Source organism: Quercus robur, chromosome 8 (genome assembly GCF_932294415.1).
Source record: "Quercus robur chromosome 8, dhQueRobu3.1, whole genome shotgun sequence".
In the NCBI taxonomy this organism is placed as follows: Eukaryota; Viridiplantae; Streptophyta; class Magnoliopsida; order Fagales; family Fagaceae; genus Quercus; species Quercus robur.
In genome coordinates this window covers 46534643-46559174 of record NC_065541.1, presented here as the reverse complement: position 1 = coordinate 46559174, position 24532 = coordinate 46534643, and the positions used below count along the sequence as shown (strand labels likewise).

The window sequence follows — 24532 nt, the reverse complement described above, 5'->3', positions numbered from 1 at the left end:
GGTTGCAAAAGAAACTAGAAGAGTAAACAATCTCTCTACAAACAAATTGATCAGTTATTAATTTTCTCGTTCTTACCATCGATTGGCACAATTCAAAACTATTTATCAATTTATTTGAATTTCAGATGCCGAACTATATAATGCTATTAATGAATCAATGATGAAGTTCCATTAGGTAGTTGCAAGTTGCAACCAAATCCCAAAGTCTGAATTTTTTTATTTTGGGTCTCAAATAAGAAACCACAAAAAATGTCATAGACACATAGACATAGTTATAACGAATAAGCCATTTATTTTTTAAAATGGATTTCACTTTGTTTTGTTAGTAAGAAATTATTTTGTTTTTGTTTCGGAATGTGGCCATCAGCCACATATTTTGTACGCTATGTGATTCAGGATTTTTATTTTTATTTCTTGCAATGAGGATTGACTAATTGTAACACAACTAGGTTCTTCTTAGTTTGTCATTAATTTTTTTTTTTTTTTTAGAGAATTTCAACCTATGACGTTTAATTTTGATAATAGCTCTTTATTATTAAATTAAAATACCAGTCAGTTTTTTATGTATACGAAGATTGAATCTTATATCTTTTATTCAACTATAAAAAACTGCTAATGTAAGTAACAACTTAAGAATGAAAAATTCTAGTAGTAAAATGGTGGAGGAAGATGTGCCAAAAGATCTTAAGTCTATTTGAGAATTGTGCCATTTTTTTATTAGTAACCTAAGTTTTGAACATTGTCACCTAGTTACAAGCCCATGGGTGAAAAGTTGATATTATCCCATCGTTTAAGGTTGCTATTTACTATCCATTAAAAAACATGTTCGCTATTTACTAAAGAACCTCCACAATTTTATCAACTTAAAATTGGCAACAAACAAATACAGTCTGCTCTATAATGAAAGTATATTGTTTAAGAGAGTATATTGTCCCACATTGTTTAAAAAAGTGTGTTGTGTATAGTATAACTTGCCCTACCCTCCCTTAAAAGTTACCATGACTTTTGAGCAGAGTTATAATGTGCCTTTGTATTAGAACCCATTTCCCTCTCCCTTGTGTTTGTGTGTGTTTGTTTCTCAAAAAAAAAAAAAAAAACTGTTTATTCTTCTTCTTGGGCCTGAGGTATGATTTTTGGTCCAAATTCAAAGTTTGCCATAGATATTTGATACTTCCCAGTTCCCACCCTGCAAAAACTCAAACAGTAACAGTAACAGTAAGCCCAATGACCATTGGACATCTTTGCTAAAGCCCAAAGAGTAGTACAACATGTATGAATATGATGCAGCTCCAGAAAGATGGAACTGTTTTATTTTAGGTAACATCTTAGAAGACGTTTCTCACTTCCTCCTATGGAGGTTGTTTTGTCTCTGCCAGTGCCAGATTACAGCAATTTTGGTTAAGCCCTTGGTACCAACTCAAAGCCAAAGCCACTCAACAACTCTCTTATCCATTTACCATTTGGTAAGACTTCTCTTCATTATATTACATCTTCTCTTTTGGAATTTCACTTTGCGCTTATATGAAATAAAAATCCCATTTCAGTTCAAAGCTATGCAATTTCATCTTCATGCTATATGCTGCATTTCATAGCTATTATCCTCTAAGTGAAAAAGAACCTTAATTTGGCAAAACCTTGAAGACCCAGACAGGGAATTGCAAGAAATAAAGAAAAAAAAAAAATTAGGTATGGGGTTTATCACCACTGCAATAGCTGCATACAGATACTTTAGCACCAATAGTACTGGGAAAAGCACAAAATTTGCACAAAATAGGTTTAGGAGTAAAACCAAGACCAAAAACAGTGAACCCAGAAAACCTAGGACCAGAATCAAGTGGACTGACCAACAAAAACAAATCATATCTGCCATTTCTGAGGGAAATTCAGTGTTCATCACGGGCTCGGCAGGAACTGGTAAAACATTATTGGTTAATCATATTATCAAACTGTTGAAAAAATGTCATCACCGATCTGGGGTCTTTGTCACAGCGCCCACTGGCGTTGCTGCATGTGCTATTGGTGGACAAACACTGCACTCGTTTGCAGGCATTGGGCCTGGAGTGGGGGATCGCCACACTTTGCTAGATAGGGTTCTTTCAGATAAGAAGGCTTACAATAGGTGGAAAAAAGTTGAGGCATTGGTTGTTGATGAGATTAGCATGGTTGGTGCAGAGTTGTTTGAGAATCTTGAATACATTGCGAGAGAGATACGCGGTGAAGATGAGGTGTGGGGTGGAATTCAGCTTGTTGTGAGTGGAGATTTCTTTCAGCTACCACCAATTTTTTGTAAGTGGAATGCATCAGGCAAGGAGTTTGCATTCGAAGCTGACTGCTGGAATGCGAGTTTTGATTTTCAATATGAGCTTACTGAGGTTTTTAGGCAATCAGATTCGCGATTTATCAAGCTGCTTCAGGGTATAAGGAGAGGGGAATGTGAACCTCAGGACATAGAATTTCTTGAACAATCTTGCTCGGTGACTGAGTCTGAGTCAGATCCTTCAGTGGTACAGCTATATCCATTGAATAAAGATGTGGAAACAGTAAATCAGATGAGGATGGATGACTTGGCAAAGGAGGGTACTATATATTTAGCTGTTGATAGTGGTAACAATCCTTGGAAGAATCAACTCAATCAGGGAATAGCACCTGATGAGATTTTCCTCTGTGAAGGTGCAAGGGTGATGCTGATCAAGAATCTGAGTACTTGGCGTGGACTAGTGAATGGTGCCACTGGTACAATTATAGGATTTCGTGAGCCAGAGAATATGGATGTGACAGACATGTGTTATGACAACCTGCTACCAATTGTCAGATTTGATTCAGGGCTAACCATGGTGATTACACCAGCAAAGTGGGTTGTGATGGAGGGAGATAAAGTTGTTGCTGAAAGAAAGCAGATACCCCTCATACTGTCATGGGCTCTAAGTATTCACAAGTGCCAGGGTATGACTCTTGATAAACTTCAAACCAATCTATCCAGTGCTTTTGGCTATGGAATGGTCTATGTAGCACTTTCACGTGTGAGAAGCTTAGAAGGCCTTAAGTTACAAGGTTTTAGGCCTTCGAAGATTAAGGCACACCCAAAGGTTTTGCAATTCTACAAAGTTTTTGTTAGTGAACAAGATACAGAAGTCAAGAATGATGGAGCCAACAAGATCAGTGATCGGAGCAGTGAGGTAGCTCATGTTACAGACACAAGAAGCAATGGGGCAACAAAATATCATTTTTCTCTTTCTGAATTCCTGTCTTCACGCCAAAAAAGAAAATGAAAATTTCAGATACTCTGATATTTCTCTACTAATTTTGAGGTTCTTAGTAGGGAAGTTTAGTTGAGTTTACATGGTGGTAAATAATTTTGAATGCCTGAAGAGTAACCAATTACAGCTTTTCTGTGGGATCTTAAAAATTCCCTTTAGTCTTTACTGAGCCTTAGACTGGGGAATGCATCAATGTTTGTCAAAGAAGAAGGTGAATTGTGATTATTTGTCCTTTGCTTTGGCCCTCAACTACTGATCTCTCAATCCATTTGCTGTAGCGCGTAAGGTATGCAAGGAAAAAATAAAGATCCCTCATTACTACCTTGATGAATGTTAACCGCACAAACTTTTTAGCAAATATGTACATTGTCTTATGTCAATCAATATGCAAATGTTGGATGTAATAATTTCATTTTTGTTCAACATGACTGTATGCATGCACACATGGTAGTGTATTACAAGTATTTGCACGGTATGCATGTGCACACATGTATCTTTATGAATGTGTGTGTTAGGTCATAGGTGCAGGAGGGGGAGGGAGCAGAGGGATATCAAAAATGTCCTACAGTAATGTTATAGCTTAAAACTAGAATCACTAGACCTTGCCTTTTTAATATGTATATATATATAGGGTTAGGTTCAAGTTACACCTGTTGTAACTCTAAGCAATGTTACACTACCCAATAACTTGTTAATGAATTCATATATTGAAAATCCTACCATTGGATTACATGTTTTGTATATTCTTAACATGCAGTTAATTTTCATACCAATCGGATTTTATTTACCAATTCTATCCATAAACTTATCTTTTATGTATTATTTTGAACTACAAAAACCAAAATTTAAACAATTAATTGATAACATGGCTATTGATATTTGATTATCTTGAAATTTTGTAAGTATGGAGAATATATAAAAATAATGTAATTCAACAGTGGATTTGTTATAATTCACTTCCAATTAAAAAATATTGAGTGATGTAACATTTTGAATCCAACCCCCACACACATACATATGGTACTATATTTGGTATTTTTCTCTGTTACATTTTTCCCCTCTGTAAAACACATCATTTGTGCACTGTAACTAATAATAATACTTGACTACTATTGCACAACTACTACTATTGTTACTTTATTTGGTGGATTTCCATTAATTGGTTGATCAACTTGCCTTCCATTTGGGTTTGTGAAACATGAAAGTAGTGTATTTATTTCTCATAATGTGTATGACCTTTAACAAAATAGATTATAGGGTTAGTTATAGCTATCTATTTTACGCTAACAGGATATTTGCGATATGCAACCTAAACTTCAAAATTTTACATTTAATACCTTAATTCAGCATTATTTTGCAATGTTCACTCTACCATCAAAATCTATGCTTTAATTAGCATATTAATAGTAATCTTTTAATCCTAAATTATGAGGGTACTTGTAATGTGCGGCTTCAAATATAAATTGATATCTTAATTTGAGATTAATTAACTTGTTAATATGATAATTTAAAAATGAATAAACTGGTGGATGAACATTGCAAATTAATCTTGAATTAAAGCGCTGATTACAAAATTTTATAATTAAATATGCACACCTCTAATAAACACAGTTTAGGGAAGAGAGCTTCAATTAACTCAAAATTATAATTCTTTCTTTTTGCCAATTTTCTAAATTCTAGTTGGGCTCCGTGGTGCTGCTCAAAAGCAATATGCATTTTGTCTCAAACTTTCCCATTCATCCATCTTCTGCTGACAATATAAGATTAGCTTGCATGGTGCTTCATACTTTTACATTACCTGACTTCTTCTCTTTTTTTGGTTAAAGTGGTAGCCTCTAGGGATTGAAAAGGAAAAAAAAAAAAAAGATTGAAGCAATAGCAGAAGTAGGAGCCTGCTGTGTATTTGGTGTATATCTCTATGGGTTAACAAAGGAGGGACACACATGCACACCTATGCACGCAGATGAAAAATGGGTCTCTAATCATGGAGCATTTTATTTTCACTTGACCTGTTAGACTATTAGTTAATTGGGATATGGAGAAAATATCCCAACTTTTTTATGACAAATATGCAGAAGAAATTTGAAAGATGCCCATTCCAATTACCTATAGGCCTGATGAGTTTGTCTGGCTAGGGGGAATACGTGGTGAATTTTCAGTAAAGTCAGCACATAAATTGAACCTACAGCATAGACTCTCTCAAGTTTGTGGAAGAAGATATGAGCTATGGAGCTGGAAGTTTCATTAAAGACTCAAGATGTTATAGCAGAGAGTAGCATCAGAAATTCGAAGTCCTGCCCCTTGGAGCTGGACTGGCAATTTTATCAGAAGTCCTACCCCCTGAAACTAGATTGCAAATTTTATCAGATGAGAGTTAAAGATGTGTGTGTGGATAGGGCAGACAGCAGTGTACAGGAGTTCTCTCCATTGATCATTGAGAGTGATTTTCAAACGGTAGTAGCTAGTATTCATAATCTTGTTATGTAGTTGACAAAGGACATCAAAGATCTGGTTAGAACCCTCTTATCGGATTGTGATTGTAATTTGATTGCTCATGCCCATTCTAAATGGGGCTTTGTAATAACCCTGGTGGCTCTTTTATGTCGTAGGTTTTCCCTCAGCGATTGTTGTGCTTTTTTTGATGAATACGATTGTTGTGCTTTTGAGATGGCTCTTTGCATAGCTTTTTTTGTTCTCGTGTAGTGACACTTGGTTTACAGCACGTAATGTGGCCTTTAAGTTTGTCATCTGAGCACCTATGCAACCAGACCACCATAGCATGGATGCAGCCTAAACTTACAAGATAGTGTTAATTTACAAAGAGAAACGTGGGATAAGATCCTCTCCCATTCAATTCTCAAATTCCCTCCAATTTTTATTTAAATGTAAGACGTGGCATTCAAAAATCAAATAAATACGTTTATGTCACACATGGCTAAAAATGGAAAGGAATTGGAGGGAAATCCTTTCTCCGAAAAATGTCAAACGTTCCTACTCCCCTTATTGCATTGAAGAGTTGGAGAAATAACAGTGAGACTTGATATAAACTTTATTTATTCCCCAATTGGATAGCTGACGTTATTTAATGACAATTCTTTCAAAAGAAGCTTATATCGATTGTGGAAGCAGAAAGGTATTTAGGTGGTAAAAGTTGATATCCAATCAGCTTAATCAGGTCTTGTTGGTCTGTCACCCATGTGTACATTATATTTCTGGTATAATGCACTGGGATTGGAACGTGAAGGTAGGGCTCTTCATTCCGATATACTACCTCGGAATTGAAATAGGCAGTCTTGAGAACAATTTAAAAGTTCTGAATAAAAAACGATTCCAATGACATTGGACAGAAGATTTTCTTTTTTCCAAAACAGTGCACATCCGACATGAATGTCCATATTTACCATAGGAGAAAATCAACGACCTGTAGTTAATTGAAGGAAAACTCAATGCCAAACCAGCAGAAAACAATATACAAATTACATATATTGGAAAATCTCATACTATCAACTTATCATACTTATCATTCATTCAGGTTTTGAATCGTTCAAGTCACTTATCACCGGGAACACTTCAAGTAAAATTGCACCAAAGAAAAAGATTGATAAAGGAACAGACAAGGAAAGTGGGGCTCCTGATGTCCTGTTCTTGACTGAGATTTTTGGTAAACTGCAATGACACTGCTCTGCCTTACCATCCAATTGAAGGCTCTGTACCAAAGTTGAACAATCAAAATCACCTGAAGCATAAGTTTCATTGGACAGATCCCAGAAGTTCTACACCTTAATTAACATCTAGAACCAATTAAAGTAACAAACTTCCACTCAACCATAAGTTCAGATAGATTCATGAGAACATAAGAAAAGTCGGGTTCTTCAGACGAGCAATCGAGTAGGCGGGATCCAATATGTAGCAACTGTGATCCTGTCATGCATCTATGTCTGTCTAAATTGTAGTCCTTGGCCCAAAAGAATAAACTCAATATGCGAGAAAGACATTGTTTAACAAGTGAGATGAAATCAAGTCAAACCAGTATGTACTTTTGCACAACAGAAACCTGCCACAGAAAGCTTCCTCACTTCACGCTGGTAAAGAACTGAAATTCTGCACACATTAACGCAATTATTACTCATCTGATTGTGGAGCTAGATGATCGGATGCTTGGATTTAAACGATTCCTCTTCATAAAGGCCTCAAGATTCCGAAAACAGTTAAGATCCCCAATCTGTTGATGATACAGGAGAATTCCAAAAGCTTAAGTGCAATAACCACCAATTCTCAGGGGGGAAAAAAGTGCAATAATCACCAAGATGGCCTGATAGCCCTGATCAAAAAAACACACACACACACTACAAACATGCAAATCCACCACTTCACATGCACCAAGAAAACTAAACGTTCCAGAAAATTTTGATAAGGAAACTCAAGCCAAGACGGGTTGGATTTTATTTAAAGAAGAGTTCAAAGTTGTTGGATTTAAATTTTTTATGCTTTTATGTTAACTTGTTCAAAAATAAAAATTTATTAGTAAGTTACACATGCACCTAGTGGGTTTAGAACCCACAACCTCATCCTCTACCTTACTCTTACAAAGGAAGGACATACTATTTGACCTAGAGCTCATTGGCATAACAAAGTTATTTCTATTACAACTCTTACAAAAATGACATTGACAGCCTAGTGATAAGAGGATTTGAATGAGCAGGTTCAAGTCATCCCACATTTAAATTTTAGCACTTTTGTTCAGAAGTTAAAAGAGGGGCTAACAGCCTTATGACCTGTGGCAGGTCATGCAGGTGAGCACCAATCCAGTTTTTGAATCAATCTGGGTATAATGGTATGATCAGACTGGAATTTAGGCCAGTTGACAGTTTGACCAGTACAACCAGCTGGTCCAATCTAGTTCCTAAAAGCATGATTGTGACTCTAGAACATTCACAAGTTCTAGACAATGCGTAGACTATTTTTAGTGTATTGACTTATGACTTATCCATTGATTAGGAAGACAGTCACAACCAGCTTAATAAGTGCATTTGTAATTCAGATATTCATTTTCTTAACAAGTAGTTCAGGATTTTCCTATTTCCAACAACTCTACATGCGCATTTCAACTGCCATTTGACAGCAATACATGTTCCTATTTTCATTAAGTCATGGACACTGCTATGTCAGAAACCTCGTAAAGACATCAAGGACCAACCATGCCATTTTCCTCATTACAAGAACATCACTAGAAGTTAAGGTAAAGAGCATTTATCATGGTTCTTACTTTTTTTTTTCTTTAAAATAATGTGTAATGACAAGCTTCAAAAATATTGATAAAATTCAGGCTCACACAAACAGAGATAGATAAACACAAAGAGTTCACACCTTCCAGCGCCTATTTTGGGCAAGTTGGTTATTAATGACATCCAACCTCGCAATTATTTGCCTAAATGTTGGTCTCTTGAATGGTTCGTCACTCCAACACTCCTGAATTAACCTGTAGACAAATCACAAGACCATGCTATTTCAGAGGAATAGTAAGAGAAAGGGAAGGAAATAAATTATTCCTAATGGAATGATACCAAGAAATCACATGTTCCTTGACTCCAGAACTGACAACTCAGAATTAAAAAATAAATAAACAGGAAAAATTTATTTTTGGAGGGGGAAAAAAAAGACTACCCCTTTTGGAGGTACATATCAGCAACGAGCATTGCATACAAGAAGATATTAGAAGATAAGGACAACAATATTTATTGATAATTACCCCTTCTTAATTAGTGTCTGACTCAACATCTATTATTTCCTGGAATTCATTCAGCTGTTATCAAATGAACTTGAAGGACTTACTCTTTTAATCCATGTGCATACTGCTTGGTGGAAGCTCTAAATGGTGGGCGCTCGTTTGAGACGTATAATTTAGGAACTTCGTTTTCTGGATTTGTAGAAAATGGTGGGCACCCTTCAATCATCTAGAGTAACAGCAGATGATAAATATTACCTTCAAGCCCTAATACTGAAATCTTTTATCAAAATTTGTGTACTTATATACCACAGATGCTGTTCTTGTGCATTTATCACATTGTGTAGTAAATTAGAGTCCATTTACAATGAACGAAACAAAAATGAATGAAAAGATCATAAAATTTAAATGAAATGAGGGCAGATTATAATTCTTATGATTGGGAGTCACTAGAGAGCTAATATCGAATGAGTGGTACTTTTGTGTTGTATTCTTCTAAAAGAGTGTGGTGATGAAGTCTCCCAACCAGCTGTCATTGTCAAGAATATTCCTTATCAATTTGTAACTAACTCTCGTTTAAAAGTGGATAGGGGCTAAGGGCTGTATAATTTTCTCAGCTCCTCTCTCTAAATTTTCTTCATGCACATGGTAACAAAGCAGGGGATTTGATATGCCTCTAGTTCTGCTCAATGCTGTCATCTTCTTCTTCATTTCTTAGTTCTGGTCCTGTTCATCAGTACTCTGTTTAGTTTAGTTGGGTTAAATGTGTGTTGATCATACTGAGGTTGTGAGGTGTATGCAATCTTCATCTCCATTGTCGTTGTCAAGATATAGTGGTGGAAACAGCATACCCATGTTCATGGCTGCTGTGTAGGTTGTTTCCTAGTTGGTTGGTGGGGATTCCCAGCCATTTCCAGTCGCTTTAGGCTGTTTTTTTAATTTATTTTTGGCATTTCCAACACAATCATGGTTGTTCATGATGAGATAGGTTGTGTGTTTAGGTGTTTATGGACATTGGTGACCTACATCTAGCGCAGTGGTCATCGACACTTGAAGAGAACTCCAATTCGAGACACATTATTTAAGAAAAATGGTCATCTCAGGGTAGGAGACTTCACTGATGCAAATTGGGCAGGGTCATCTTCAAATAGAAGGTCCACCACAGTGTGTTGCACCCTTCTGAGAGAGAGCCCCATAACACAGAAATGTAAGAAACAAAATGTAGTTGCTCAGTCAGGTGCTAAAGAAGAATAATGGATGGATGGCAGTAGGTTTAGATACATATGAAGGTATGTAGAAAGGATGCATAAATGCATATCAAGAAGATTAAAGAAAAGAAGTCCTTGAATATGACACAGCTTGATGCAAATTGTTCGCAGTGCTATTACATTATGTCTGTTTTCTAGGGAAGGGGAGAGAGAAAAAGAGAAATGTTACCTCTTGCAAGATCAAAGCAAAAGAGAATACATCCACTTTTGTATCATATTCCTCATTTTTATAAACCTCTGGAGCCACATATCGCCCTGTTCAAGGAGATAGTTACTCCATTAAAAACAGTTATACCTGTCAATTGAAGCTACAACAAGTACTTATGATACAACATAATATATTGCATATAACACAAAAGACATCTTAAAGCGCTTTCCATTAGCATAGAGGAACTTTTCAGATTTCAATGCATTAATCTAATTGAATTTGAGATATTGCAAGGGCTTTGGGAATTTTCTGTGTTTAGGGACCATTTGGCAAAACCCAAATGTGTAGCCTTACTCTCTTTTGCAGAAAATGGCAACATACTGAAAAATTTTACACAATTGCCAAGAGATACAATTCACTTTACTCTCTTTTTGTAGGGAGACAATTAAATGACTGTAATTTCCCAAACTGCCCCTCCAGACCAATACATAAAACTGATAAAAGCAACAAAGGGGGATGCAAAGATTCAGAATTAGAAGAAAAATACATACAAGATGCGTCTTGACTAGTTATAGGTCGGTTTTCTTTAACAGTATTTGCAAATTTCAGCTGCTTGCTGACCCCGAAGTCTGCAACTTTCAGATGTCCAGAATCATCCCGCAGTAGGTTTCTGTTATCTTACTCGTGAACATCAAGAAACTTTTCAATACTTTTGATATTAATAATGCATATTTTTCACACCAATATTATGGAAAATGCTTAACATGCAAAGTGGACAAGAAGTCAAGCTAACAAAGAGAGAGGGAGGCAGAGAGATAGAGGGGTTGGGGGGTGGGGGGGTAGAGAACATACGAAGGCTCAAGATCTCGGTGGATTATTGCTTCAGGTTTATGCTCATGCAAGTAATTCATTCCTCTGCAAAAAAATATAGTGTATATTAGGATTCGGCGGTTAAGATATAAGAAAACGTCCAATAAGCATCAGCTAGGTCAACAAATAAGGGTCAGATTCTAAATTCAAACTATATTTATATAGGGAAAATTCAATTACATAATATTTGCATTTAACAGCAGAAAGAACAATGAACCAACAGCTGAAATCTGAATACCTATGGCAAGATACAGGACGACACTTCTAATGCTGATTTTATCGGTTCAAGTATGTGGGTTTGCTAATCATATGATGGTGCCTAACATTTTACTTCTTTCACTATTTGGTCTTCCAATAATTCCATTTCAATCAAGAATTATGGGTCACTTTACTAATAATAGATCAACCAGCTTGTCTAGGCTGCTCATGCTATTGATACCTCAGCAAGTAGAGGCTACTATGCTTAGGTAGGGTTCCACAATTGTTCTCCACCCCTCACTCTTTTTTTCAAGCAAAAATAAAATAATAGCCAATAGGTCAACAAGCTTTTCTTTTTCTTCCTTTAGTTTTGAAAGGGAAACACCACTTTTCCATTGTATTATACATCTCTCCTGCTCTTATATAAGTATCCTACAATTTATTAAACAGATTATTTAATTACTTCTTTGTTTTTAGTTTATGCAGAATAGGGCAATCCCTCGGGCAAATAAAATCTTTAATCCTGAACATCCTTATTCATAAGATCTATAAGAGTGTCTACAAATAAAATTGGTTTTTTTTTGGTGATATCAAATTCCCAATAAAATTCTTGTAAAATCCAAATCCAAATTCAAATTAATCGGAACATCAGATTCCATGTCAATCCCTGGGGTCACAAATCTTCTCAATGTCAACAGAAAGAATTTGCTACAAATTTGAGCATGCAAAACATTTAACTGACCTAGCAATGTCAAGTGCAAACTTCACAGCTACTATTGGCTTTAAGGAACGTTTTCTTTTCAAATAAGTACAAAAATCCCCCTGCAAAAGACAATAATTGAACAAAAAGTATGAAAATCATTTCCACATGCAAATGATGTGGTGTAAATTGATTTTAATACATCAACAAGTTTGTCTGATGAGTATCACACCATCAGCCAGATGACAAGTATGAAAAAACAATAAAACTGCCTCTCTCCGCCCCCCCCCCCCCCCCCCCCCTTTCCCCTTTTTGGTTTTATATGGTCCATGTACATTAGGAAAAAACATCTCATGAAACCATCTAAGCTATTCAATTTGCTCAATCAACACCCCAATTTGAAAGAATCGTATCTTTGTGTATAATTGGGTATAATTACAAAACTACCATCATTTCTTTGCAATGAAAATCCATAATGCCCATCTAATTTAACTCTAAATTTAAACGGTAAGGGGTATATGGACACAATTCTCTCAAATTCAGGTGTCAATAAAGCAAATTGATACTTTTTCTTTGAGGAGGGGGAGTTTTTTTTTTGGGGGGGGGGGGCATTGTAAATGGAGTGAAAGTTTAGGGTGGGATAGTTTTATATTGAACACATGCTTACAATTTTGTAAATTCAAAAAATAATAACAATAAATAAATAAGAATAAAATTTCACCCTAAAAGTAAAGGAAAGTTCCAATAGCCACTAGATGTACTGAAAAAAGCAATATCAATCGTTGTGTTTTGTCTAGTCTTTTATTCATCATTATGATCACTACAAAATTTCTATTGGAATATTCACATGCGAGTAACATGGTTAGTTAAGTAGCAAAGTCCTACATTAAATACTATTGAGAAAAATGAATGATTAATATATTATAATTAGACCCAAACCTATTGGCTTAAGCTTCTAGGTCAAATGGTGTCCCTATGTGTTATATTAACTATCCAGTTAGAGTCTGCCCAATGAGTTATATCTCCTGAACAAGTGGTATCAAAGCCAATGGTTTGAGGGCAAGTGTTTATTAATGAATTACAAAAAGAAGAACAAGAAAGACTTTCATATTCTCTCCACCCATGGTTTAGTAAAGGTTCTACTAGGTGCGTGTTGGTGACTCCCATAGTTATGCAAGGAAGACTCTCATGTTTGCCCCACTCATGATTGAGTAAAGGGAACACTATTAGTGATGGTGATGCATGCACTTGGATTGTAAAGAAAAGGCTTTCGTTTAAGGGGGAGGAGGCTTGCAAATGAAGGGGGAGATTCATTAGAATAATCATGTGTGAGTAGCATGGTTAGTTGAGTAGGGAAGTCTCACATTGAATCCTAATGAGAAGAATGGGTGGTTAATATAATATAATTGGACTCAAACCCATTGGAGTCTACTCAAGTAATGTACCTATACGTTATATTAACCACTCAATTGGAGTTTTCCCAAAGTATTCTCTCCCCAATATTTTATTTTGCACTAATCTCCACTTCTTTAAAATGTTATCAAAATCAACCTTAAATTCACATTTCTTTTAGTTTTCTGTTTCTTTTGATAAAAGTAAACATCAATCAGTTTCACCTAGACAATTCACTTCACTTTGAAATACTGGTGCAACAAAAAAAATGACATAAAAGGGTTTTTTTGGGGGCGCTGAGGACAAGGAGGTGGGTTTTACCAACTACTTGCTAGACAGTTCATTAAGTTAGATGCTTTTTCAAAAACAGATTAATTTGGCAATTGGACATGTACTGTGCCAGACATTCATCAAAGTTCCACATACATTAGACATCGATAACTCCCACCTAAGCATTGAAATCCTTATGTAGGATGCCTAAAAACACTCACATGTAGTGCATAATTATTAGGGTCTAAGTGTGTCTCAACTCAATATCTATCCAGGCATCTCACACGGTATTACTAAAAAAGTTTGAAAATTTCCCAACTGGCTTGTTAATTGTCATTTCTAGTGCAGGCAGAAGTTCCCCAAATCAACTTTTCCTCATTATTTTACCAAACCAGTTGGTGCAGACACGATTATTTTAGAGTTTATCACTTCAGAATTTTCTTATTTGAGAATTGTATGGGATTTAATTGTTTTTTTTTATTAAACTTTTGTTATTGATGATTTGACGTAATCCTGGTAGCCCTATAAAAAAGATGCTCTAGCAATCGTGAGGCAGTGCTCTTTGCATCAGAGTTTATCTATAATTTGGTGGCAATTCCAACCACTGCTAGGTGGTGAAGCCTTGGGTCTCATGATCAGTACCCTATTTTCCCTGTTATTTCTATTTGCTACACTACCAGTTCAGCATCACCAAAAAAGCAACATGCTAATAGATGATGACACCAATATATAGCCAAAGAAAAGACAAAGCAAATTTACAAAATGATAAAATAATAAGGATTTAGGAACAAATAATCAGAATATTCCAATAATTTAGAAGCTAAACTTTTCCTTGTTATGGTGGATATAAAAAGAGGAATAACCTTGGGTAAATATTCCGTGACAATCATCATCGGACTGCTTTGGGTTACAGCACCCAAAAATTGGACAACATTTGGATGGCGTATTTTCTGAAGTAGTGCTAACTCATCCCTAAATGCCTCCCTGAGATGCCATAAAGATATTGAAAATCCAATCATTATAAAAGATATTTGTGAAGTTTAACTCTTCTATCTAAATTGGAATAAATAGTAAAAGAAACAACAAAGGAGAAATAAAATCCACTTGTATAAGCCAACCCACACTTTATCATCATCACTAAAGACTTCCTCCCCAAGAGTTTTAACAGCAACTTGAATTCCACGCCATAATGCAATGCGAAAGGTTCCCTGTCATATGTTAAAAATAGAAAATATGCAATAGTTTTAGAAATAAAGAAAGCAGAATTCCTCAAGTCAAAAAGTAGGTAATTTAGATCACTATTGTTGAGAGATTAATACATGTACTTGCTAATTTGATGCCACATATACAGTTGAGCCATCTTCAGAATTTAAGGACAACATCTATATCATTAAAATTAGAAATAATAAATACAGCCAAATTATTAATTCCACAATAGTGACTTGATTATTAAAATCATCTATTTAAATTTGTATGAATAATATATTTTATCAGCCAAATCACATGATAATAACATCTTTGAACTAACAAATCCCACATGTTTAACAGTTCTAAAATTTTACTCACTCAAGATATTCTACAACTACTACAAAATGTCACAAAAGACATAGATTGCTAAGAGTTTAAACAATTAAAGAACTATTATCCAAACCCAACATGTTACACTATTTCAGGCACAATTATCGAGGTAATGAAGAGGAGAAGAGAATGCATGCATGTTTGTGTGTGTGTGTGTGTGTGTTCAACAATTCCAAGTATATTATCAAGTAAATCAATGAAGATAAGAATATCTTGCAAGGTTTTTGTGTACACTAACTTCTCAACTCCTTTTTTTTTCTTTTTCTTTTTTTATAGGTAGATAGTAGGGGAGGGGGAGGTGGGGTTCAAATCACAGTCATGAGGCACCACAAAGAATATTATTACCACTAAACTATCACTTTAAACCCTCCTCTTGTTAAATTATATATATATATATTAAAAAAAGATAAAATAAGAAAAATAAGAATATTAGCTACCAAGAAATGAAAGCTTGACATGTTACCTTTGTTATGTCAACACTGTTAGAAAAATCAAGCTCCCTAGGATCAATCTCATATTCTGGGACTTCGCGAGCATTTTGCACATGCATGGGAGCCATCTAAAATGAAAAATTCAAGGTGACTATATACATAAGCATATAAAGTGAATGTTCACAGCACGATAAAGAAACAAACACAACAAGGTTGTTAGGAACCCATAGATAGAACTCACCCTTGAAATCCGGCTTACAAGGGGAGGGTACCCAAGAGCTTATAAATACAAGGTTAAGTTTACACTTAATCCATGTGGGACACTAGGATCATAACATACCACCACGCTTTGCAGCCGACGTCCACAAATCTAGCCTCTAAGTCGCCCCCCTCCAAGATTCGACCACAAAGCCGTAACTCATTTGATCCCATACTAAATGAGTTACGTTCGATTACTCAACATGGTGGTTGGTTCTGATACCAAATGTTAGGAACCTATGGGTAAAACTCACCCTTGAAAACCAACTTGCAAGAGGAGGGTACCCAAGAGCTTATAAACACATGGTTAAACTTACACTTAATCCATATGAGACACTAAGATCATAACAAAGGTAAGGGCTATAAAAGTACACAATAAAATAAGATTCAAACATAATAGAAGACAAGTAAGACATACCGGAGGCTTTGCACCATGTTTCTCCAAAAGTTTGATAACATCATGGTTTTTGTAGTGCACTGCATCTGCAAGAGGCTGTAAGATAAACCAAGAATCATTTTCCAGCGAGAAGATCTGCAAGCTAAAAATGATGATGAACTACATTTCATAGCATAAATGCTGTCTCAACTTATTATCAGCTTTTCAAGTCCTACAAACTTAAGGAACTAAACTGGTTAACAACATATCTAACTTTTTGTACACATGCGCGCACGCGCGCGAGCACACACACACACCAAAAAAAAAAAAAAAAAAAGAAAGAGGAATTGTGTGTGCCAAGCCAAGTCGAGTATTAAAAGCTCAGGCTTGTTCAATTAGTTTTAATATCGACCGCGAACCAAGCTTGAGCTTCTTACCAATGAAGACATTCCGTTTGGTTTGTTTTGATGTAAAGTGTTTTCAAATGTAAAATTTTTTCAGTCATTTGAAATTATTTTTAAATGTTTGGTGTGAAATAAAATTTTTCAAGCACAAACCACCAAAATTGGTGCCTCCCAGCCACCAGACCGACTATCAACCACTAGATGGAGGGGAAAGCCATTATGTGTTTTTGTCAAAAAAAATTTACCAAATTATTTTTAATAAAACGTTTAACAAAATTTTATAAGAGATTTTATGGTCAACAAAAAAAACATTTTCAGATTTGACCAAAATAAAATAAAATAAATACAGTAAAATTCGTAACAGTAAAACAAAAACAGAAGGTGAGCTGCTTGATTAACTTATTCTTTCCTATAATATAGTGAGACCACGACTAAAATTTTTTAGTCCTTCAATAATCTGTGAATTTTTACTACGAATGAGTTGTTTATATTATCAGTAAACTTCAAATAATAATTTGCTATCGTATAGAACTATTTTACAAACTTAACACAATTTAACTTTAAATCTATGTAAATATATTTTTAGACAAATTTACATATAAAAATGTAACTATAAATAAATTCAATGTTTTGTCAGCTCAAACTGTTCATAAACAGTTTGACAGTACTGAATCCGTCACTCTATCTCAACCAAACACATTGTTCAAAAAATCGTTAAAAAAAATTTAGAAGGCAGCAAATTACCGTGCTGCCCCAGCGGTCCTTGGCGTCAACGACGGCGTTGTGATCAAGCAATAATTGGACGACATCGGTGCTGCCTTGGCAGGCAGCGAGGTGCAAAGCGGTTCGCTTATCGATGTCTTGGAAATTGACGTCGGTGCCGGAGTTCAGAAGCTCTTTGATCCCTTCCAAGTCACCCTCGTTGGCCAAGTACATCAGTCCAACTCTAGAATCAATCGCCTCCTCCGCCTCCGCCCCATCAGTTGAAGTCGCCGTCGCATTTTCCTCACCCTCCGGCGCCAGAGACGACTGCCTCATCATCTTGGACCGAGCTGGCGGAATAGGATTAGGATTAGGATTAGGATTTGGATTTGGATTTCTCTCCATGTACAAGTACACAGTAGTCTGCGCTGTGAGTTATTTGGTTGTTGTAATGGGAAAGAGAAAGACCGAGAAAAAAGAGGGAATATATGATAGCGTGTTAGATGGTGGATAAGAAGAAGGAGAAGGAGAGAGTGAGTTGCCTTTCTTGAGAGTTTCTCTCTTTTTCTTTACTTAGTAGTTGCTAGAGACAGAAGATCCTGTTTGATGGTACAGAAGAATCAAAGACGGAGTATATCATATTTTACTGTATAAGCCTAAAAGTCTACGGGGGGGTCGCTTCAGTCAATACCGTCTTTGATTTTGAGGACGACTCCTCCTGGGGTGGGGTGAGGTCCCATCTCTCTCTCTCTCTCTCAACTGTATTTCCTCCGGCTTGTACGTTTTTTTGTTTCCTTCTAGGAATAATGATAAGCACCAACCCTCTTTTTTTCCCTACCTTTTATTCCCAAAAAAATACTACTGTAGTATTTCTTTTTCTGGAGGGAAACTGTTTTTTTTTTTTCAACCTGTTGTTTAGTGTGAACTGTAAACTTCTATGGGTAAGTCTGATTTCTTTTTCTTTTCTTTTCTTTTCTTTTCTTTTCTTTTTAATAATTCTTGATGGGACCGATGAAACCCTTGGATGAACTAAGCAAATATCTCCGTCAATAGATCCATGTTACCGACGAAGGTAAGGAGGCTACTCAATGCAATCAATAATGCTACAGACGATTACGAGACTAGCTGTACAGACCGTTGGAAGCCCATCAAAGCATATATTACTGAGTATAAAGCGTTACCAAAATCAGGGACGGACCTACACTATGCAAGAGGGGGGGGGGCATTCCCCCCCCAAATAAAAAAAAAAAGTATAAAAAAATTAAGATTTGCCCTTTTATATATATATATATAGATATATATATATATATATATATTTGTCTTCTCTAAAATATTTAGATATTGACTTACAAGAAAATAAATAAATAAAATTTATGCCCCTTTAACTACAAAACCAAAAATAAAAAATAAATAAATATGGACTAATTACGTACAAAATAAGAAACACTTATTTTATATGTTATACTTTGTTGATGTGTTTTATAATATGAAATGTTTAAGAAATACTTATTTTGTAGGTAGTATTTTGTTGAATATGAAATAAATATTAGTTTTTATTTTCATAATTTTTTTTTTTTGGTTTTAAGCTTTGGCCCCCCCAAGTATGAATCCTGGTTCTGTCCCTAACCAAAATAAGCATTAAAACCACAATAATAGCCACAACGGCTAGGAGGAGTGGAAACATATAACCCCTCACAACCTCAACAAAAGATACATAGACACACCTAAAATCACTCATAGTTACTCTGATATTCTTCTTAAAAGGCTTCCTAATACTGATTTTGGCATCGGAGACGTTGTGGTAAAAACCACACCGACGACCACCTTAAGGGAGCCATTTTTTCTTATTTGTAGGGACTCAGACAAGGACTCAGCTCCATCTGGACACACTTACAAAGACTGACGATTTGCACTTCATCAATTCTAACATCACTTTTTTTTAGATGATAATTCATTTCCTAAATAATACTTATCATTTTTTTTTTTTTTTTTTGCTAAATAATACTTGTGAGGCCCAATAATTTATGGGTTCGGCCCACTTACTCATGGGGAGTCCAAAGGCCCAAGCCAAAGAAGGCTATGGCCCAAGCTTGACAATATAAAGTACAAAATGGCCCGGAGATGCAGCCGAGGACAGTTCAGTCCTCGGCAAACCCAAAGTTCCACCGAGAAGAGGGGCAAAAACGGTATAGGAACAAACTTGAAAGAAAATCCAAAATATCTAGGAAAAGCTACCCTTCCCATGCAAGGCTCTGACCTAACAGAGCCGTATTCTTCAGCTTTATCAACCATCCCCAACGACTTTGGGTTTAGATTGACGGCACAAGTATCAGTCATGGAAAGTTTGACCCTACACGTGGACAAAGGAAAGCGAACGCAGGCTAGTATAAAAGAAAAAGTAGGTAATCTGGATAAGGGACTGGGGGAAAAATGGCCAAAAAGGAGGGCCTCCCAGTCTACCTCCAAGAAAAAGACTCCAGGGGTGAAAACACCTAAAACATGTATGAACACCACAAAAAACCCACCGCCGGGTAACCAAGGCCTAGCTTTTCAAACCCACTCTCTACAAATGATATTGTCTGGGCCTTTTCACGTGCGAACCCAACACTGTTGTGGTTCGTTGCAAATCGTGTCCCTACAATTGGCGCCGTCTGTGGGGAAGGCTTGCGTGTTGGCTCAGGCGACAGTGGAGTTAGGCTTTTGTCGAGTAAGAGTCTATGAGGATGCCTTTATGACTGGCGACACATTGTTGTTGTTCCAACATAAGTTCCCACTAGGGGCTACGCCTCGTAGTGCCAGTGGCGTGGGCAAGTCTGGGGGCTTCAAACATCAAGCTGACTTCCTCCACCTTATTCGAGGAGCTAACCTTTAGAGAATAAATAAGTAAATGAACAACTACAAGTTTTGGACAGAACCAAGGCCTTGCATGGTCCTCGGACTCAAGCCTCTGGGGAAACCAACTACTTACAAAGAAAATACAAGTTTTGGACAGAACCAAGGCCTTGCATGGTCCTCGGACTCAAGCCTCTGGGGAAACCAACTACTTACAAAGAAAATACAAGTTTTGGACAGAACCAAGGCCTTGCATGGTCCTCGGACTCAAGCCTCTAGAGAAACCAACTACTTACAAAGAAAATATAAGTTTTGGACAGAACCAAGGCCTTGCATGGTCCTCGGACTCAAGCTTCTGGGGAAACCAACTACTTACAAAGAAAATACAAGTTTTGGACAGAACCAAGGCCTTGCATGGTCCTCGGACTCAAGCCTCTGGGGAAACCAACTACTTACAAGAAAACACAAGTTTTGAACAGAACCAAGGCCTTGCATGATCCTCGGACTCAAGCCTCTGGGGAAACCAACTACTTACAAAGAAAATACAAGTTTTGGACAGAACCAAGGCCTTGCATGGTCCTCGGACTCAAGCCTCTGGGGAAACCAACTACTTACAAAGAAAATACAAGTCTTGGACAGAACCAAGGCCTTGCATGGTCCTCGGACTCAAGCCTCTGGGGAAACCAACTACTTACAAAGAAAATACAAGTTTTGGACAGAACCAAGACCTTGCATGGTCCTCGAACTCAAGCCTCTGGGGAGACCAACTACTTACAAAGAAAATACAAGTCTTGGACAGAACCAAGGCCTTGCATGGTCCTCGGACTCAAGCCTCTGGGGAAACCAACTACTTACAAGAAAATACAAGTTTTGGACAGAACCAAGGCCTTGCATGGTCCTCAGACTCAAGCCTTTGGAGAAACCAACTACTTACAAAGAACCAACTACTTACAAAGAAAATACAAGTCTTGGACAGAACCAAGGCCTTGCATGGTCCTCGGACTCAAGCCTCTGGGGAAACTAACTACTTACAAAGAAAATACAAGTCTTGGACAGAACCAAGGCCTTGCATGGTCCTCGGACTCAAGCCTCTGGGGAAACCAACTACTTACAAAGAAAATACAAGTCTTGGACAGAACCAAGGTCTTGCATGGTCCTCGGACTCAAGCCTCTGGGGAAACCAACTACTTACAAAGAAAATACAAGTTTTGGATAGAACCAAGGCCTTGCATGGTCCTCGGACTCAAGCCTCTGGGGAAACCAACTACTTACAAGAAAATACAAGTTTTGGACAGAACCAAGGCCTTGTATGGTCCTCGGACTCAAGCCTATGGGGGAACCAACTAATTGGATGGGGAAAGTCCACGGCTCAAATATTGCAAAAGGTTAAGGCCAATAAGAGTGTTAAGAAGATGGCGAAACGCCCCACTATTCAGTAGCCTAAGGGGGCTGTTCATTTTGAGGGTGATATGTCTTCAGATGGTTACTTCCTACACTGCATAGAGCATCCAGTTCTCATCTCGGCATGTTTTGGGGTAAGTATCGTTCTTCACAGGTCGACATTGTTGTGCCAAACAATTCTATTAAAGTTATGGTGACATCTTTTTATTAGCAAGTATTTTAGCCCTAGTTGTCATTGATTCAAATGCTATATTATTGTGCCGAACAGCACTTGCAAATTTGTAAAAACATAGAGATAGAACATGCGAAGTAAAATGATAACAATTTTTATTAATATGAAGATGTATTACAACGTACAAAGAGGGGCTTAAACAAGCCTATACAAAAGGTGAACTGCCGAAACAATATAAAAAAAAAAAACATCAGCAATACAAATAAGTAAACGATCAGGTGTCTTTTAAATTCGTCTCCGAAGTCCCTCCTAACTCTGCCTCAGTATCGCCCATATTGAGAGAAGGACCTTCTTTAGAAAAAGATGGAGGAGATGAATGAGGAAGATGGAGGAGATGAATGAAAAGAAGGAGGAGAAGAAGAGGGAAGAGATGAAAAGAAAGAAAAAGGAGTAAAAGAGGGAGAAGGAAAAGCACCAGGATGGATCTGGTGGTGGAAAGAAGAAGAAAGAGAGGCAAAAGGAGGCGCCAGTGAACGAAGAGAGGAAGAAGCAGGGGCACTTAGTCCCTGCCCCAGTCCTGACTCCTAACACACTGATGTCATATTAGATATGCTCATGAGAGAGCGGGTGGTACTGATAATGGGTGTCCTCGGCTCAGTCACGCCGAAAGTGTGACGTGACAAGTCCCTGCTTCGGATTTTGGCTGAAAGGAAAATGAGACAAATCTTGAGTCTCCGCCATCCTTGCCCTGACCGAGCCATTTCGAGCTTTATTAGAATATGGTGTTTTTGGTAAGGGAATGGCTCCTTCATTGCTTATGACTATGGTGAACGTATTACAGGTTGAGGTATAATCAGAGGGTAAAAGTAAACTCTGGGAGGAATCTAAGGGTTTCAAACTTCCTGGGGATTAAAGGGATTCATGTATGGGAGAAACAACTCTTGTCTTTTCTCTTTATATAAGGGACGAAGAGGAGGGTACTTAATGTGTTCAGATCTCCAAGGAAATCCGCAAACAGGAATATGCCCGTTCCGCTCCCCCACACCATCAGTAACCATTAAATTTGAGGGGTCTCGTGAAAGGAAACTATTAAAGACACGCTCCGGATAACCAAACGGCATGAGCGTATCGCAAATAAATTAAGAAGAACATCTCGTAGACCGGTACATTTCCTGGGCAGGTGGAGAAACGCCAACGTCAGTGAAAGGCTGAATTAAATGAGCCATAATAAAGGCTAGGCATTTCCAAAACCCCCCTCTCCAACCAGGAGGTCGGACAGCAGGGTTTTGAGGGGCTATTGTGAGGCCCAATAATTTATGGGCCCGGCCCACTTACTCATGGGGAGTCCAAAGGCCCAAGCCAAAGAAGGCTATGGCCCAAACTTGACAATATAAAGCACAAAATGGCCCGGAGATGCAGCCGAGGACAGTTTAGTCCTTGGCAGACCCAAAGTTCCACCGAGAAGAGGGGCAAAAACGGTATAGGAACAAACTTGAAAGAAAATCCAAAATATCTAGGAAAAGCTACCCTTCCCATGCAAGGCTCTGACCTAACAGAGCCGTATTCTTCAGCTTTATCAACCATCCCCAACGACTTTGGGTTTGGATTGACAGGACAAGTATCAGTCATGGAAAGTTTGACCCTACACGTGGACGAAGGAAAGCGAACGCAGGCTAGTATAAAAGAAAAAGTAGGTAATCTGGATAAGGGATTGGGGGAAAAATGGCCAAAAAGGAGGGCCTCCCAGTCTACCTCCAAGAAAAAGACTCCAGGGGTGAAAACACCTAAAACATGTATGAACACCACAAAAAACCCACCGCCGTGTAATCAAGGCCTAGCCTTTCAAACCCACTCTCTACAAATGATATTGTCTGGGCCTTTTCACGTGCGAACCCAACACTGTTGTGATTCGTTGCGAATCGTGTCCCTACAATACTTATCACTTTTTTTTTCTCTGAATAATACTTATCACTTGCACTCTTAACATTTTAAAAACAATAAGAAAAAGGGTTGTCATATACTTGTATCCGCAGGAGTATATGGTAGTAAAAAGAAAGAAGCAAGATTATGGACATAGCATATGACCCTTGAACGCATGTTCATTTCTTTTTATTACCACATACCTTTATATGCAGCATTTCAAAAATGTTAAATTTGTGTCTATGTGTGTGTGTTTATATATAATAATAATAATAATAATTTGATAATTGCAAAATAGAGTAGAATTTATAATTCTTGAAAGTTGGCATTTGTTACTTTTATGGCAAATTACACTTTTGTTTTTTTAAGAAACATTTACCCTTTTTTTTTTAATCTTAAACTATCACTTCGATTATACTTAACCCCTAAATTATCAAAAAAACACAATTGATCCCTTAAAGTTATAATTATGTTGCAATATTCCCCTACCATTTGTTTTAGCATAAAGTCTGACAGAATTTAGCATTAAAAGAAAAAATCCATCCCTCTCTACAAAACAAACGGTTAAGGGGTAAATTCGTCTTTCAATACTAAATTTTGTTAGAGTTAATAGCAAAACATACAATTTTG

General features: G+C 37.0%; 2 protein-coding genes across 5 annotated transcripts; one reads left to right on the top strand and one right to left on the bottom strand.

Moving 5' to 3' along the window:
- The first annotated feature begins 1300 nt into the window (after positions 1–1300).
- LOC126696627 (ATP-dependent DNA helicase PIF1-like) lies at positions 1301–5923 on the top strand. 3 transcript variants are annotated; one of them, XM_050393324.1, is made up of 2 exons: positions 1301–3543; positions 5393–5923. In XM_050393324.1, the coding sequence occupies exon 1, from the start codon at positions 1689–1691 to the stop codon at positions 3267–3269; it is 1581 nt and encodes a 526-aa protein (XP_050249281.1). In that variant the 5' UTR covers positions 1301–1688; the 3' UTR covers positions 3270–3543; positions 5393–5923. The 3 variants fall into 3 exon arrangements, with proteins under 3 accessions (XP_050249281.1, XP_050249280.1, XP_050249279.1); XM_050393323.1 differs by having other exon boundaries at positions 5333–5923; XM_050393322.1 differs by having other exon boundaries at positions 5084–5923.
- A 794-nt stretch (positions 5924–6717) lies between these two features.
- On the bottom strand, positions 6718–18381 carry LOC126696629 (integrin-linked protein kinase 1). Of its 2 annotated transcripts, none has more exons than XM_050393326.1 (12): positions 17620–18381; positions 16514–16588; positions 15870–15965; positions 14951–15036; positions 14692–14812; positions 12209–12288; positions 11251–11313; positions 10950–11068; positions 10420–10505; positions 9090–9211; positions 8625–8736; positions 6718–7358 (listed from the first exon to the last, which is right to left on the bottom strand). In XM_050393326.1, exons 1-12 carry the CDS (start codon positions 17980–17982, stop codon positions 7335–7337), a joined length of 1347 nt encoding a protein of 448 aa, XP_050249283.1. In that variant the 5' UTR covers positions 17983–18381; the 3' UTR covers positions 6718–7334. The 2 variants fall into 2 exon arrangements, with proteins under 2 accessions (XP_050249283.1, XP_050249282.1); XM_050393325.1 differs by having other exon boundaries at positions 6718–7479; positions 17620–18380.
- Between the last annotated feature and the right edge of the window lie 6151 nt (positions 18382–24532).